General features: G+C 62.4%; 1 protein-coding gene across 4 annotated transcripts; it reads right to left on the minus strand.

Moving 5' to 3' along the window:
* Window positions 1–63: 63 nt before the first annotated feature.
* DBN1 (drebrin 1) lies at window positions 64–11,057 on the minus strand. 4 transcript variants are annotated; one of them, XM_064161859.1, is made up of 15 exons: window positions 10,849–11,057; window positions 6,653–6,708; window positions 6,441–6,553; window positions 6,169–6,243; window positions 5,946–6,092; window positions 5,702–5,779; window positions 5,460–5,611; window positions 5,233–5,296; window positions 5,040–5,099; window positions 4,810–4,924; window positions 3,492–3,632; window positions 2,450–2,581; window positions 923–1,467; window positions 737–839; window positions 64–609 (listed from the first exon to the last, which is right to left on the minus strand). In XM_064161859.1, exons 1-15 carry the CDS (start codon window positions 10,932–10,934, stop codon window positions 539–541), a joined length of 1,938 nt encoding a protein of 645 aa, XP_064017929.1. In that variant the 5' UTR covers window positions 10,935–11,057; the 3' UTR covers window positions 64–538. The 4 variants fall into 4 exon arrangements, with proteins under 4 accessions (XP_064017929.1, XP_064017930.1, XP_064017931.1 ...); XM_064161860.1 differs by having other exon boundaries at window positions 3,492–3,629; window positions 10,849–11,056; XM_064161861.1 differs by lacking the exon at window positions 3,492–3,632 and having other exon boundaries at window positions 10,849–11,056.
* Between the last annotated feature and the right edge of the window lie 2,187 nt (window positions 11,058–13,244).

Below are 13,244 nucleotides of genomic sequence, written 5' to 3' on the forward strand. Positions count from 1 at the left end.
CGGGTTTTGGAACGGGGCGGGGGGGGGGGGGGGGGGGGAGAATGCCGCCGGCCGCAGCCTCGCCTCGGTCGGGTTACTTTATTGCCATATTCATTTATTATTATTATTATTATTCCTTGTGTTGTTGTTTGGTTTTGTTTGTTTGTTTGTTTTTTACCTCGTGCAAAGTACGGGGGGGGGCTCTCGGAACGGGCACGAAGAGAACGAGGACTTTGTCCCACAGCCGGGCAGGAGATGCGAGCGTGCGTGTCCGTCCCCCCCACAAAGGGACGCTGGGGCAGGACGCTGCTAAGGGGAGGCTCGGGGGGGGCTGACACGGCTCCTACCGACAACTTAAAAAAGAGAAGGGCGGGGGGGGCGCTGGGGCTGTAAAAGATGCCCCGAGGCGGGGGCGCAGCGGGGTGGCCCCCTACCCGGAAACCTCATCCTGCGGGGCCCCGGAGGGGTGAGGGGTAGGTCCAGCCCCTGGCTGCAGCCTCCACTGTGCCCCACGCCGGCTGGGGCAGGAAGCTGCCTGCGCCGGCAGTGGGGCCCAGGCTTAAAGACCCCCCTCGAAGCTCTCCTCCTCTTCGGGCAGGGGGTCCGTGTCCCAGCATGTGATGTCGATCTCTGGGGGGGGCATGGTGGGAGTGAGTGGGTGGCATCAGATACCCCACAGAGGGATTCAGGGTGGTGTGTGGTGTCCCACAAACACACTCCTCCCCTCCCCCCCCCATCCCGCCCCAATCCCACTCACCTGGGGGTTTGTTGTAGAAGACAGGCTGGGGGGCTTTGGCCGACAGTTCCTCGGGGGGTGGCACCTCCTCCTCCTGAGACTGGCTGAAGTAGCCCTCGCTGGCCTAGGGTGGGGCAGGCCATTAGGACCCACCCCCCCTCAGCCACTTCATCATTCCCCATCCAACCCTCTCCCACCGATGCTCACCTGCTCCCCACGACCCGGTGTCCCATCCTTGGGGGCCATCTCTCCATTGGTGATGGGAGGGGTCTCCCGGCCCAAGCTGTCCTCCTGAGGGGCATGCTGGCAGTCAAGCCCCTGTGGCTGGGGGTCCCCCATGTCGGCTGTCTCCTCATCCTGCTCCACATCACAGAAGGTGGCAGGGGGCTCAGGCAGCTCATCAAGGCTCAGCAGGGCCCCCTCACCAGGCAGCACGGCTGGGGGACCCTCGGAGACAGGAGCAGCAGGCAGAGGCCAGGAAGCTGGGGTGGTCATCCCATCACTCTCCCACAAGTCGATGAGGCTCTCAGGGTTGGGGGTCCCTTCAGGCTGGGACTCGGTGGCCATGGGTGGCAAGGTGGGCTCAGTAGGCTCCAGGGTCACCAGGTCCCCCAGGGCATCACCCCCTTCTGTCCACACTGGCCTGGGGCTGGGGTCATCCCTGGGGGGCTCAGTGGCCTTGTCCTCAGGCCCTGGGAAGGGCCAGTGTTGCTCAGGGGTGGCTGGCTCAGCCTCCTGCGTGCTGGGGGAGTCTGCAAGGGGGGGACAGTAGTCAGTGGGGACAGGACCCTCTTTCCGTTATCCACGGCTAGGGGACGCTCAGGGACAGGGCTGCAGTACTGGGGGTGGTGGGAGGTGTCCTGTGAGCTGGTGAGCAATAGGGAAGGTGACTGGGAAGGTAAGGGGACCAGTGGTACCAGGACACGAGGGGACTGAGGGGACATGGGAAGGTGTGGGCTGTGAAAGAGAGGGAAGGAGTGGGAGGAAAGCAAATGCCTTGAAGGGTGGCTGGGCCCTGCTGGGGTGTAAGGAGTATCCGTGAGGCACGGAAGGATGTGGAGGGGACTAGGAGGAGTGCACTAGGAAGATGCAGAAGGGAAAGCTGGGACGCAGCAGGAGCAAACAGGAAATGCCTAGGATCTGGCCAGAATGCACTGAGGATGCAATTGGACAGTGGGGATGCATGGGAGGAAGCAGCAACACAGCAAGGGATGTACTGGGAAATGCAGTACAGACAGCAGGACTGAACTGGGGTGATGCTGCAGCAGCAGAGATGGTGGAGAGTCACTTTGTGGAGCAATGTACTGGCACTGTCAAGATGGAGCGTGGGGAGGTTGTGCAGCAGAGAGAGCAGGGATGTGCTGGTGTTAGAAAATGCACTGGAGGCAGCAGGGATGTCACAATGTTGGCAGGGCTGCACTGGGGGATGCAGCAGAGACAGCTGGGATGCACTGGACGAATGCAACAATGACGGCAGGGATGCAGCGACGCAAAGCAGTGGAGACGGCGGGGATGTGCTGGGGCCGCAGCAGGGACGGCAGGGGCTTGAGCCAGGCAGGGAGACGGGACAGCCTGGATACACTGAGCAGTGCAGGGGGCAAGTGGCAGCACTGGGGCTGCATGGTGGCTGCAGAGGAGTTGAGGGGGCTGCAGTGGGAGATGCACTGCAAGGAACTGTAGGGAAGTACCCAGACAGCTCTGGGCAGGGGCAAGCAGTGCCAGCCCTGTGCCCACCTTTGGGCATTGTCGGCGTCTTGTTGCCCGACACACGGGTGCCCGGCTCACCCAGCGGCGTGGTGGCCGGGCTGGACTCGCAGGGGCTGCAGCCCGCTGCCGAGGCCTTGCGGTAGGTGTCCGAATGGCTGCCTGCGGACAAGGGAGACAGGGTGGCATGGAGGGGCTGTCCAAATCAGGAGAGGACCAGCACCCTAGCATCACCCTTGCTCTTGCCCCACACCAGCCAGGCTGTCCAATGCATGTCACCATGTACCCAACACCACACTGTCCCCTCCAGTGGTTGGCCAGAGGCATCCATGGCTGCAGCAACCACTCTGTCCTGCTCTCTAGGCAGCCCCATACCTGCCATGGCGCACACTGGCCTTGCCCACACATCACCACAGCCTGGCCTCTGCAGGCATAGCTCTGTGTCCTACTACCTCCAGTTAAGGGTGCACAGCCACACATGGCCACAAGCACTGTCTGGTCCCTTTTGCTCCACGGGCACAACCCCATATGATCATGGGCGCAGCCTTTTCCATCTCATGTTGCCCCATGGGCACAGTCTGGCATGGTTCAGGGCAAAGACTGCCCTGTCCCTTTCTGTCCCATGGGCACAGCCTGCTCTCTAATGGCAGAGCATCATCTCCCCAGGCACTGCTATGCCCCTTCTATGTCATGGGCACAGCCTGCTCCATCCCACAGCAGACCATCATCTCCCCGGGCACAGCTCTGTCCTGCCGCTGTCTTGTCACAGGGACACAGACTGCCCAGTGCTGCCTCCCCATACCATGGGCACAACCTGCCCCATGGGCACAGCCTGTGGCATGCCCCCACCGCAGAGGCACAGCACCCACTGTGGGGCCAGCTGGGGCATGCATGGTGTTAGTGTGTGCAGGCACAGCCCCTGCCCGGGTGCCCAGCCCCCTCGGGGTGACCATGGGAGGTGTGCTGGCGCTGCTGTCAGTCCGATGTGCCGTGGGGCTGGGATGGGCTGTGGGGCAGCTGCCTGTGGCTTGGCCACCCAGAGCTGCATGCCTGGGGACTCCCAGCTACCTACATGGGAAGAAAGAGGAGAGATTTGGGGTGCGATGGCAGGTGATATAGGGAAAGGGGGTCCGCGGGGGGGAGGAGGAGGAGGAGGAGGAAGAAGGCGGCCCACTGTCAGCTGTCTTTATGAAAGGACAGTGTAGACGACCTGCTGAGAGAAAGACAGACAGACAGACAGACAGAAAGAGACAGAGAGACAGAGAGAGAGAGAGAAAGAGAGCAAAGAGATGGGTCAGTCCCTGCTCAGTGTAGCCATGGTGGGGCCAGGGCACTGGGACACCAGGTTGGGAGGGTGCTGGGACAGGAGGCAGCACTGGTGGAAGGGTGGGAGGATGGCAGGACAAGAGGATGGAAAGACAGCAAGACAGAAGGATGGGAGGCAGTGCTGCATGGCCAGGTGGGGAGAGAAGCCTAGACACAGGCACAGGATCAGCTGTCTTCTTAGGCATAGCACAGCCCCCACAGCACGAACTCAAAGCACAACCCATGGCACAACACAGCTACAGCACACAGCTCACAGCACGACCCATGGCACAGCCCCCACAGCATTGACCTGCGGCACAACCCCACAGCACAACTAAAGGCATGACCACCCCACAGCAAGAACACGGACCACAGGACCCTCCCTGCCCAGGCACAGCCCCTCCAGCACAGTATCCCAGCACAACCCCCCATCACAATGCTCTGACGTGGCCCTGTGGCCAGTGGCATCCACCAGGACAGCCAGTCCCGGCCTTAGAGACACAGAGTTCTGGGACTGGACTCCAGCCTGTGGAGCAGCCCAGTTTCCCCATACAGCACTCTGTTAGCTGGGAGAACACTGAGTGCCCTACACCTGCACCACTCACTTGTGCCCCTCTTAGTTGCCCCTGTGGGATGCGTTTCCTCCCCAAGCCACCCTCAGCCTTCCATTTGCCCACCCATGCTACACTGACCATGCTGCCAGCATGGCTGCCAGTACAACACCCTGACAGATGAGTGGATGACATCCAAGAGGGAGCAGGATGGGCCTCCTCTTGCTGAAAACACCCTTGCATCCAGCCCCTGCCAAGCAGCCCCAGCTGCAAGTGCCACATGAGTTGCAGTGGAAGTTGTGGTGATGGTGGCAGAGCAGAGTAGGACCTCCTGCTGTCCTTGTGCCGTCAGCACTCAGCACTGGAAACAGCAGAGGGGACATCCCCTCTTTGCATCACAAGCCTTGTCCTCCCAAGACCCCACTGTGACCTGCTGAGTTGCAGGGAGCCCCAGCAGCACCACACTCACCTGCTCCGCAGCCCCTCTTGGCCTCTCCATAAACCCCCAGAGCCTGCAGTCCCCCAGCCCCTCACCTGTCCTGTGACTGCCTGGTGAGACAGCATCACTGCTGCCTGATGCCACCCGCTCCTGCTGCTTGAAGAACTCCCGGGGGTTGTCGGGCCGCTGAGCAATGATGGCAGCAGCCTCCTGTAGGGACAGAGACAAGGGTGGCTGAGACCCTTTACCCCAGTGGCGTGAGGCTGTGCACGCCACTGGCTAAGGAGCAAGGACCAGCACCAGGCATGGCTGCCACTGCACTCACCTCTACCTCTGACTCTGATTTCCTGAGCTGCTGTCTGTCGTCCTCCTCTTGCTGGTCCCCCTGGGGAGACATAGTGTCACCCCAAAGCCTCAGAACCCTCCCAGGAACCTGGCTGGGAAAAGTCCTTCCCAGGGTGTGATTCTAGGTGAAGCTGCAGCTCTGACGCTGGCCCTGTGCCCACTGCAGCACTTACGAAGATGGACTGCTCCTTCAAGCGCTGCCGGGCCTCCTCTGCCTCCATGCTCTGCTGCTTCCGCCTGCGATGGGCACACAGGGGAGAGGCTGGGCACCGGCTCCTGCCAGTCCCTAGCATGGTTGACCCCATGCTAGGAACAAGCACCCATGTGCCCACCCAGACGTTTGCAGCAAGTGCAGAGCCATCCTGCACATGCTCAAGTCTCATCCTGGCCCCTGCCGTGCCTGTGCTCCTCGATCTGCTCCTCTCGCTCCCGGTAGCGGCGCTCCCGCTCCTCCTGCTCCAGCCGCTCCTGCTCCATCCGCTCCTGCTCGAACCGCAGCCGGGCATCCAGGGCCTTTTTCCGCTCCTCTTCCTTACGCAACTCCTCCTCTTTCTAGTAGGGGAGATGAAGGACAGGCCTGCCAATCGGCCCACCAGCAGCTCAACCCACTGGTGCTACCCACTGTCCCAGCCTGTAACCCACCTTGGCTTGTTCCCAGAACTGCTCCCGATTGAGCCGCTTCATCTCCACGGTGGCATCAGTCTTCTGGTAAGTGGTGCCCTGGGGTGGAGGAGAGGCAGGAGGGGTGGAGAGGCTGGGATCAGTGAGGGGGAATGACAGTAAGTGGCAACAGGGTGACAGACTGCGACAGAGAGGAGCCCTGGGCAGGAGGGATGCCCAGCACCCATTGCCACCATCACTGCCATCACCACCACGAGGACATTACCACAGGCTCGGCATTCTCATCCTCCCGCAGCCGCAGTCGGTGCAGCACTGGGCTGGAGACACGGGCCAGCCCGTTGGAGAGACGCTGCCCAATGGCCCCTGGGTCAATGTCCTCCACACTGCTGGCATTAACAATGACATCCACACCCTGGGGGGGAAAAGCAGCCATTAGGGACCAGAGTTGGTGCCCCAGCAACATCATCCCCCTCCTAAGAGTCACTCACCTGGAAGAATTCAGCGATCTTGGCGACATGGCTGGCACAGGCGCATTTGCGGGCATCCGGCACATCCTCACCCACCTATGGCAGCCAGGGAGGGGCTGAGCCAGGATGTGGTGGCAAGGTGACCCCCATCTCACTGACCTCCACAAGGCAGAGGGATTGTGGGGCACCCACACTTCTCTGGCCATCATAGGCTACTCCCTTGCACTTAGCCAGTACTGTAGCCTTGTTGGGCACAGCATGCACCCACCCAGCATGGCCCCCTTCACACTCACCCAGTTGACGAGGACATATTTGGGGAGTACTGCCTGGGGGTCCTTGACGCTGCAGAAGCCATACATCACCTTCTGGATCTCAAAGTGTCCAGAGAGCTCCAGCAAACCTCCACCTGACACAGCACTGTCAGTCCAGGTCCACTTGGCACCAGGATGGGTGCTGGGGAAAATGCTGGGAAAGCTGAGCCGGTTGTAGGGACAGAGGACCTTACCTCCCGATGCTGCCAGCTTCAGGTCATCGGAGCCATCCTCATATGTGTAGAGGGCCCTGGAGAGATGTCAGTGGGTGAGCCACAGCTGTAGTGAGCATGAGACACCCCTCCATTTCCCCATCCTGATAATACTGAGGTCAGAGCATGTCCTGGGGGACTAGCCAGGTGTTTCCAAACAGCCACACAACTACATCAACCTCTTGTCCATCACCACCATGGAAGCCCAGACAGAGCAAGCAGGACTTTGTGCAGGACCTGTTTCTCCAGCCTGCTGACTAGCAGCTGTGGAACAGGGTCTCAAGGATGAGGACAAACAGAAGGGCTGCTTAGGCACAGGGACCAACTGGCTGCTATGCTGTGCCACAAGCCTTACAGTTCCTTCCATGCCCATCTCTGTCCCATCTCAACCCCACTTCTTACTGATTGGCTTTGGGAACAGCCCCATGCCCCGGTTGGGACCTTGGGACTGCTCACATGCCTGGCTGCGTGAGCCACCGGCCCGGCAGGCACTAGGCTGGGGGAGGACACCGGAGCACCAGCAGCAGCAAATCAATGTGCCGCCGGGGTGTGATAGGGCCGTCATGGAGACTGTTCCTTGGAAACCATTCCCAGCGGATGGGAAACTCCCTCTTGCTCCCACTGTGCCCCTGGCCAGTTCCCCCCCCCGGGGCTCCATGGGGACCCCCATCAGCCCACACCTCTCCCGGGGCATGCAGTCAACTATGGGGGGGGGGGGTGAGAATGCATGCCGAATTGGTCCAAGGGTGGGTGGGCGAGGGGATGAATGTTGCTAGGCAACCAGCATCCTCCGTCACCATGGCAACCCCCCCATCCCAGCTGGGATGCAGCTCGCCCTGATGACGAGGTGATTAGGAGGGGAGCGGGGGAGGCAGGCAGGCAGCAGGGACCTGCCAGGTCCTGGCAGAGACACAAACCTGCCTGCCACCATCACACGCTGCACCCGGAAAGCTGGGGCCACCCGTGCTGGAGGCCCCTCACCATCCCTGCACCACAGTGGGTGGCTCTACTGATTGGCACTCGGCTGGCAGTACTTGTGCAGTGCTTGCCAAAGTGCCAAAATCCTTGTGGTGCCAAGCACAGCCATCCTCACCCAAGCTTGCAGCCTGCAGCCAGAGACTGGAGGACAGAAATCAGGAAGGTCCCTACAGGCAAAGCCACTGTCAAACTGGGGCTGTGGCTAGAGAGAAAAAAAAGGGGAAGGCAGGCAGGTGCCTAACATGCAGGGGACCTCCTTCCACCTCCTGGCACCCACTGCCATGAGCCCCCAGCAGCCAGCCACAGATAATTGCACCAACAAGATTGACTTTAATCTGCACATCCCGATCCTGCTAATCAGCCTTTCCAGCCGGCGCCAGCTCCCGGTCTGGAGCCGGCAAAGCAGCTGCAAAGCACTGTCTCTGATGTCTGCACTGGGGAAGGGTAGCAAACGCAGCCTCTGACTCCAACCACAGCCCGAGCCTGGGGGACCTGCTGTGATCTTTGGAGATGATGGCAACATCTGAGGGGAGCCCAGGGCCGTGGCAGGGGTTGGGGTCTCATAGAGTTGGACAAAGCTGGCTGCAGAAGGGAGGAAACAAGTAGGGCAGAGCCACGGCATCACTGCCTGGAGAGCCTGGTGGGTGCTGGATCGCTGCCTGCTTTCCCCCACCATGCAGGGTGGTACCTGAGCATAGCGCTGCTGCCTATACCCAGGCGTGCTCCCAGGGCTGTTAGGGCTTGCTGTGGAAACAAAGCCTTATTCTGAACACAGCCCAGCAGCATGGCCTGACCCCACGCCAGGACAGATGATCCAGAGGTTTCAAGTTCGGGTGTCAGTGGGGCTGTGCTGGGGCCAGCAGCACCCCCAGGGGTGTCCCCAGAGATTCACAGACCAACAGCATCACCACAAGCCCTGGCAGCAGGGAACAGATATACCACAGTGGGTTCAAGCAGCAGCACACATCGCTTACCCTGTTCCACAGGCGTTAACCCTCCATCCCTTTCCCAATCCCTGGGCTCCAGGCGTGTGGGTCACCTGTGGGTGGAGGTGTCCTCTGCAGCCCACGGAGGCAAGGGACTCCAGCGAGGATTCCCCATCACCCCGCCAAAGGGACAGCAGCTCTGCTGCCCTTGCATGGCCTCATTGCTCACCGGAGCCAGCAGAGCACACATGGGTGCCCGCATCTGGGGCACCCGCAGCTGCCTGCCCTCCACACCATGGCTGGGTAGGGGGAACATCTCCCCAGCCCGGGCACATGTGTTTCCAATGTGGCTGGGAGCTCCAGGGAGTCGCCGCGCTCGGAAAGCAGCACCAAATTCCTTTCCGATCGAGTAATGGGCCCCAGCAGCCTCCGCGGGGCCAGGCAGGGGGAGGGGACGCTCGGACCCTCCAGGACCGAGTTGGAGTGGGGGAATCCCAGACGGGCAAGACCACGTCATCCCCCAGCACCAGGGTAGGGCCAGGCTCCGGCACTTTGCCCTCACAACCCCTGGCTGAGTCACAATGTGTCACTGCCGACGGACGGTCTCCATCACCCTGACCGATGCAGCCCCCTCCAGCATCACCCCTCATCCTGTACCCAGGCACTGGGCCCTGCAGCAGGGATGCTGCTCCCAGTGGCTCCAAGTTGCGGGCACTCCTGGTGACCATGGAATGGAGGGGCTGGAAATGACGGGGCGAGTTCAGCCCCGAGGATAGGGACGATGGGGACTCACTGCCCAGCCAGGGCTCAGTGCTGGAAGTAGGGTGGGCCGGCCTCGGTGCTCGCCTTCCCGGGAACCGTTTCTGCTGCTCTCAGCAGCTTTGGCAAGGAGGACGCCTTTGCAGCGGATGCCGGGAAGCGAGATGTACCCAGAGCTGACAGCTGTCTCCTGGCCGGCAATACGCACCCTGCTCCTCCACAGCACCCTTTGGCTGGCTGCTGGACCGAAGAGCTCCCCAGAAACCCAGGGCTGGCAGGGAGCAGGACGTTCCCTGGCCTGCCTAGCTCAGGGGGCTCCCAGCCCTGTCTCAAGAGCAGGAAACCTGGCTAGAGAGCAGTGTGCACCCCAGCCGGGTGCTGGATCCCCATCGACTGTGTGGCGGGTGCACCCCAGACAGGTGCCAGATGCACCCCAGCTGCATGGTGGGTGCCCACTTACATGGTAGGCACCCCTGCCGAAGAACAGCATCACCCAATGTTGTCCATCACCCTAGCTCTGCTCAGACAGCTGCACCCTAGGGTGTGGGAAACATCTCCCCACTATGTACAGCACAGGCACTCTTGAGGGTCAAGGAGGGAGTCCCGGGGGCAGATGGTCACAGTCAGCTCCACAGCACCAGGGTGGGGCAAGAAGATGTGGGTGGGCATTGGGAGAACTGGGGTGGTGGGGGGACGATCCCTACCAGCTGCTGTGCCGGCTGCACCGGGGCCTGGATCTGGTCGGGCCCCGGCTCCCGCAGCCCGGAGTGCTCCGACCGAGGATGCCGGCGGGGCATGGGAGGCTGGTGGCTACCCCTCCGGGAAAGGCCAGCCCCTGTCCCGAGCCCTCGGCAGCCCCAGCCCGGCGGGGATTCTTGGGCCGACGCACCGCGGCCTCCCGGGTGTGAGGCACCCCAGGAGGATTGAGGGACCGGCACCAGCAGGGGATATTCGGTCCCCCTGCGGCTGCAGGCAGGCCTCGCTCAGCCGGGGCACCGGCGAGGCGGGCTGGGAGCGGAGCGGGGCTGTGGGCGCCCTGATCCACACCTCCCTCCGGGCGCCCTTGCCCGCTGCTCCGCCTGCAGACAATAGCGTGGGACACAGGGCCGGGCCCAGCACCGGGTGGGGGGAGCCCCGAGTCCTCCCGTCCGTGAGCTCACCCTCTGCTCCCCACGCTTGCTGCCCCGGCGGGGGTTCAGGCCGTTGCGGGGAGTGCTCCCGGGAGCAACGGGTCTCGGCATCAGCACGTGCCGGCCCGGCGCAGACAAAGCGGGGACCGCGCCCCGTCCCGGTGCGGCGGCGGGCAGGTGCGGGTAACGGGGGCGGCAGGACGGGCACGCCATCCCCACGCCGCCCCGCCCGCCTTTGTGTGCCGGTGCTCCCGGCATCGCGGGCCCGGGGAAGCGCGGGGCTCAGCGCGGGGCTCAGCGCGGGGCGCGGCCGGTGTTACCGGGCGGCTCCGTGCACAAAGGGCGGCGGCGGCGGGGACAAAGGGGCGGCGGCGGGCGCGCTCACCAGTCGGTGGGGCTGTCCTCGCCGATCACGTCCTGGTAGGAGGCGAGCAGCTCCAGGCGGTGCGCCGCGAAGCCGACGCCAGCCATGGCAGGGCCGGGATGCTGCCGGAGGGACCGGAGGGACCGGCCGCCTGCCCGCCTCCGAGACACTGCCGCAGCGGCCGGGCGGAGGGGCGAGCGGCGGGGTAGGCTCCGCCCGCCGCCGCGCCCGGTCCTAGCGCCGTGAACGGCACCCCCCCACCCCGCCTCCACGCCTCCACCCCTCCAGCACCGGCCTTCGCCCCCGCCCTGGCCCCCGCCGCGCCCCCAGGACACCCCACCCGCCGTGCCGCCCGGCACCGCACCGGGACCCCTGGGGTTCGGGCAGCTTTGCCCCTGCCCCGGTATGCCCCCGGGATCCTGCACTCCTGGCACTCGCAGCCTGGGCTCTGCTCTGTTCCTGCACCTCGGGCCATTCCCTGCAGCTTGAGCCGTCTCCCTCCCTAGGGACCCTGAACCTCAGAAACCTGCACCCCAGCTTAACTCCATCCAGGGAGCCTGCACCCCATGTGGTTCCATATGCTGGGCTCTCCTTTGCCCTGAGGACCAGCATTCTATGCTACCTACTCCTGGAGATATTGCAACCTGGGGACATTGAATGTTGGATGCTCCTCTGCAGCCTAGACCCTCCCCTGCTTCATGTCCCCTCCACCCTGAGGCCACAGCACATTGGGAACCCTATGCCCTCATCTCCTCTCCACCCCAGCGTTTCCTCTTCAAAGACTCCGTACAGTGGGCCATACCCTTGATGCTGTACAAGGTATCAGTGGGTGCAGCCTTTGTGGGGACTCTTGTTGCTCACTTGCCCCTCCATTCCAGTACTCTCAACCCCTTCCCGGTGCTCTCAGGACCCTGCCAGGCTTGTACGACGATGTCTTTTCCAGGAGATTTTGACTCTGTATGAATTCACAGAGCTGCTTTGGTGCTGACCCAGCACAGGACCCCTCCAGGGCTCCCAGCTGGGCCCGCACACCCTGGCCAGGAAAGGCATCACTGCGCTGCCTCTGCCTTCATGACACCTAGCAGTACCCTGCTCAGAACTGTAAGAGGTGTCCACGCCAGAAAGACAGTGGGGAGCATACAGGGCCTGATACTCGCAGGTTGGGGTGAGCAGTCTGTGGATGTGCTCCTCAAGCTCTTGAGCCCGACCTCCCTCCTCCTGCGTGCCCTTCTTGCACCAACATTTCCAAGGCAAGCCAAAGTCTCAGCCGCCCTAAGAGGCTGCAAGAGCTTGGGAGCAGCTGTGGAGCAGCTGCCGGGGCCAGCGCGGGGGCTGGGGCTGCGTTAGGTGCCCTACGAACGGCTCAGCTGTCTTTGAGGGTGAATGTGGTGAGATCTCAAAGACATGGTGGGAGCCCTCAGCCCGCCGCCGTCAGGCTTTGTTCTCAGAGCAGTCGGGCTGCAGCCCCTCCCCAGGCTCCACCTCCGCAGCCCACCCGAGACCCTCCTTCTGCTGCCTGTGCACAAGTTCCTCACATGGTGCGCAGACCTGGTGGGCAAGAGCTACTATCGGCAAAGCATAGAGTCACCTTGGGTGGTAGAGGCATCATCGTTGGGGGGCAGAGACAACAGAATGCCAACCAGAAGCAGCTCAGCCCCCAGTGGGCTGCAGCACCACAGCTCAACCCTGGCCCTGCTCCAAGGCAGGGTACCCCGGAGCTGAGCTGGCACAACCTGTTCCAGGGCTCTGTCCTGCATGGCTGCCTCCACTTGCTCACAGGTTGCTGTCTTGGCTGAAACAGGATTGGTTCGGTGGCTGCTCGTGTGGAGACAATCACCTCACCCTCCTTTGTGCTGCCCCTGACCTTGACTGCACAGCTGGGACTTACCCTCGTCTTGGGACTTGGGGAACCTACTATATCCCTGCTTGCCCTGGCTCTGCCAGGCTGGCACTGGCTGTCTCTATTCAGTTTCATAGCTGTGTCTGTTGCTTCTTCTTGTGATCCTCCCATCACTCACCTTTGTGCCCCAGCTTGATTGCCCAGCCCCACCCCAGACTGCCTCCATCACTCTCACTTTCCCCTTCCCATCGTTGAGGGAGTTTTGCACTGCTGCATCTGGCATGAGGAAGATGTAGCACCAGGGAGATGTGGCATGGCAGCTAAAGGCTAGCTCTGAGTGATAGCAGGAGGCGTTTGTTTCCTGCAGCCAGCTCCTGCCCCTAGCAGAACCTTCCAGTAGATTAGCAAGATCATTTTCCTTACACTTGCACATCGTGGTAAGAGCTGCGATTATTAATGACCGTTGCAGCTGCCAGAGCAGAACAGGAGGAGTGGCTCTTTCCCACACCCACTGCCCCTGAGCCTGTTCCAGCCGGAGGTGCTGGTGCAGCCTCGCACCCGTCCCGAAGGACGGCAG

Source organism: Pogoniulus pusillus, chromosome 22, assembly GCF_015220805.1.
Source record: "Pogoniulus pusillus isolate bPogPus1 chromosome 22, bPogPus1.pri, whole genome shotgun sequence".
NCBI lineage: Eukaryota > Metazoa > Chordata > Aves > Piciformes > Lybiidae > Pogoniulus > Pogoniulus pusillus.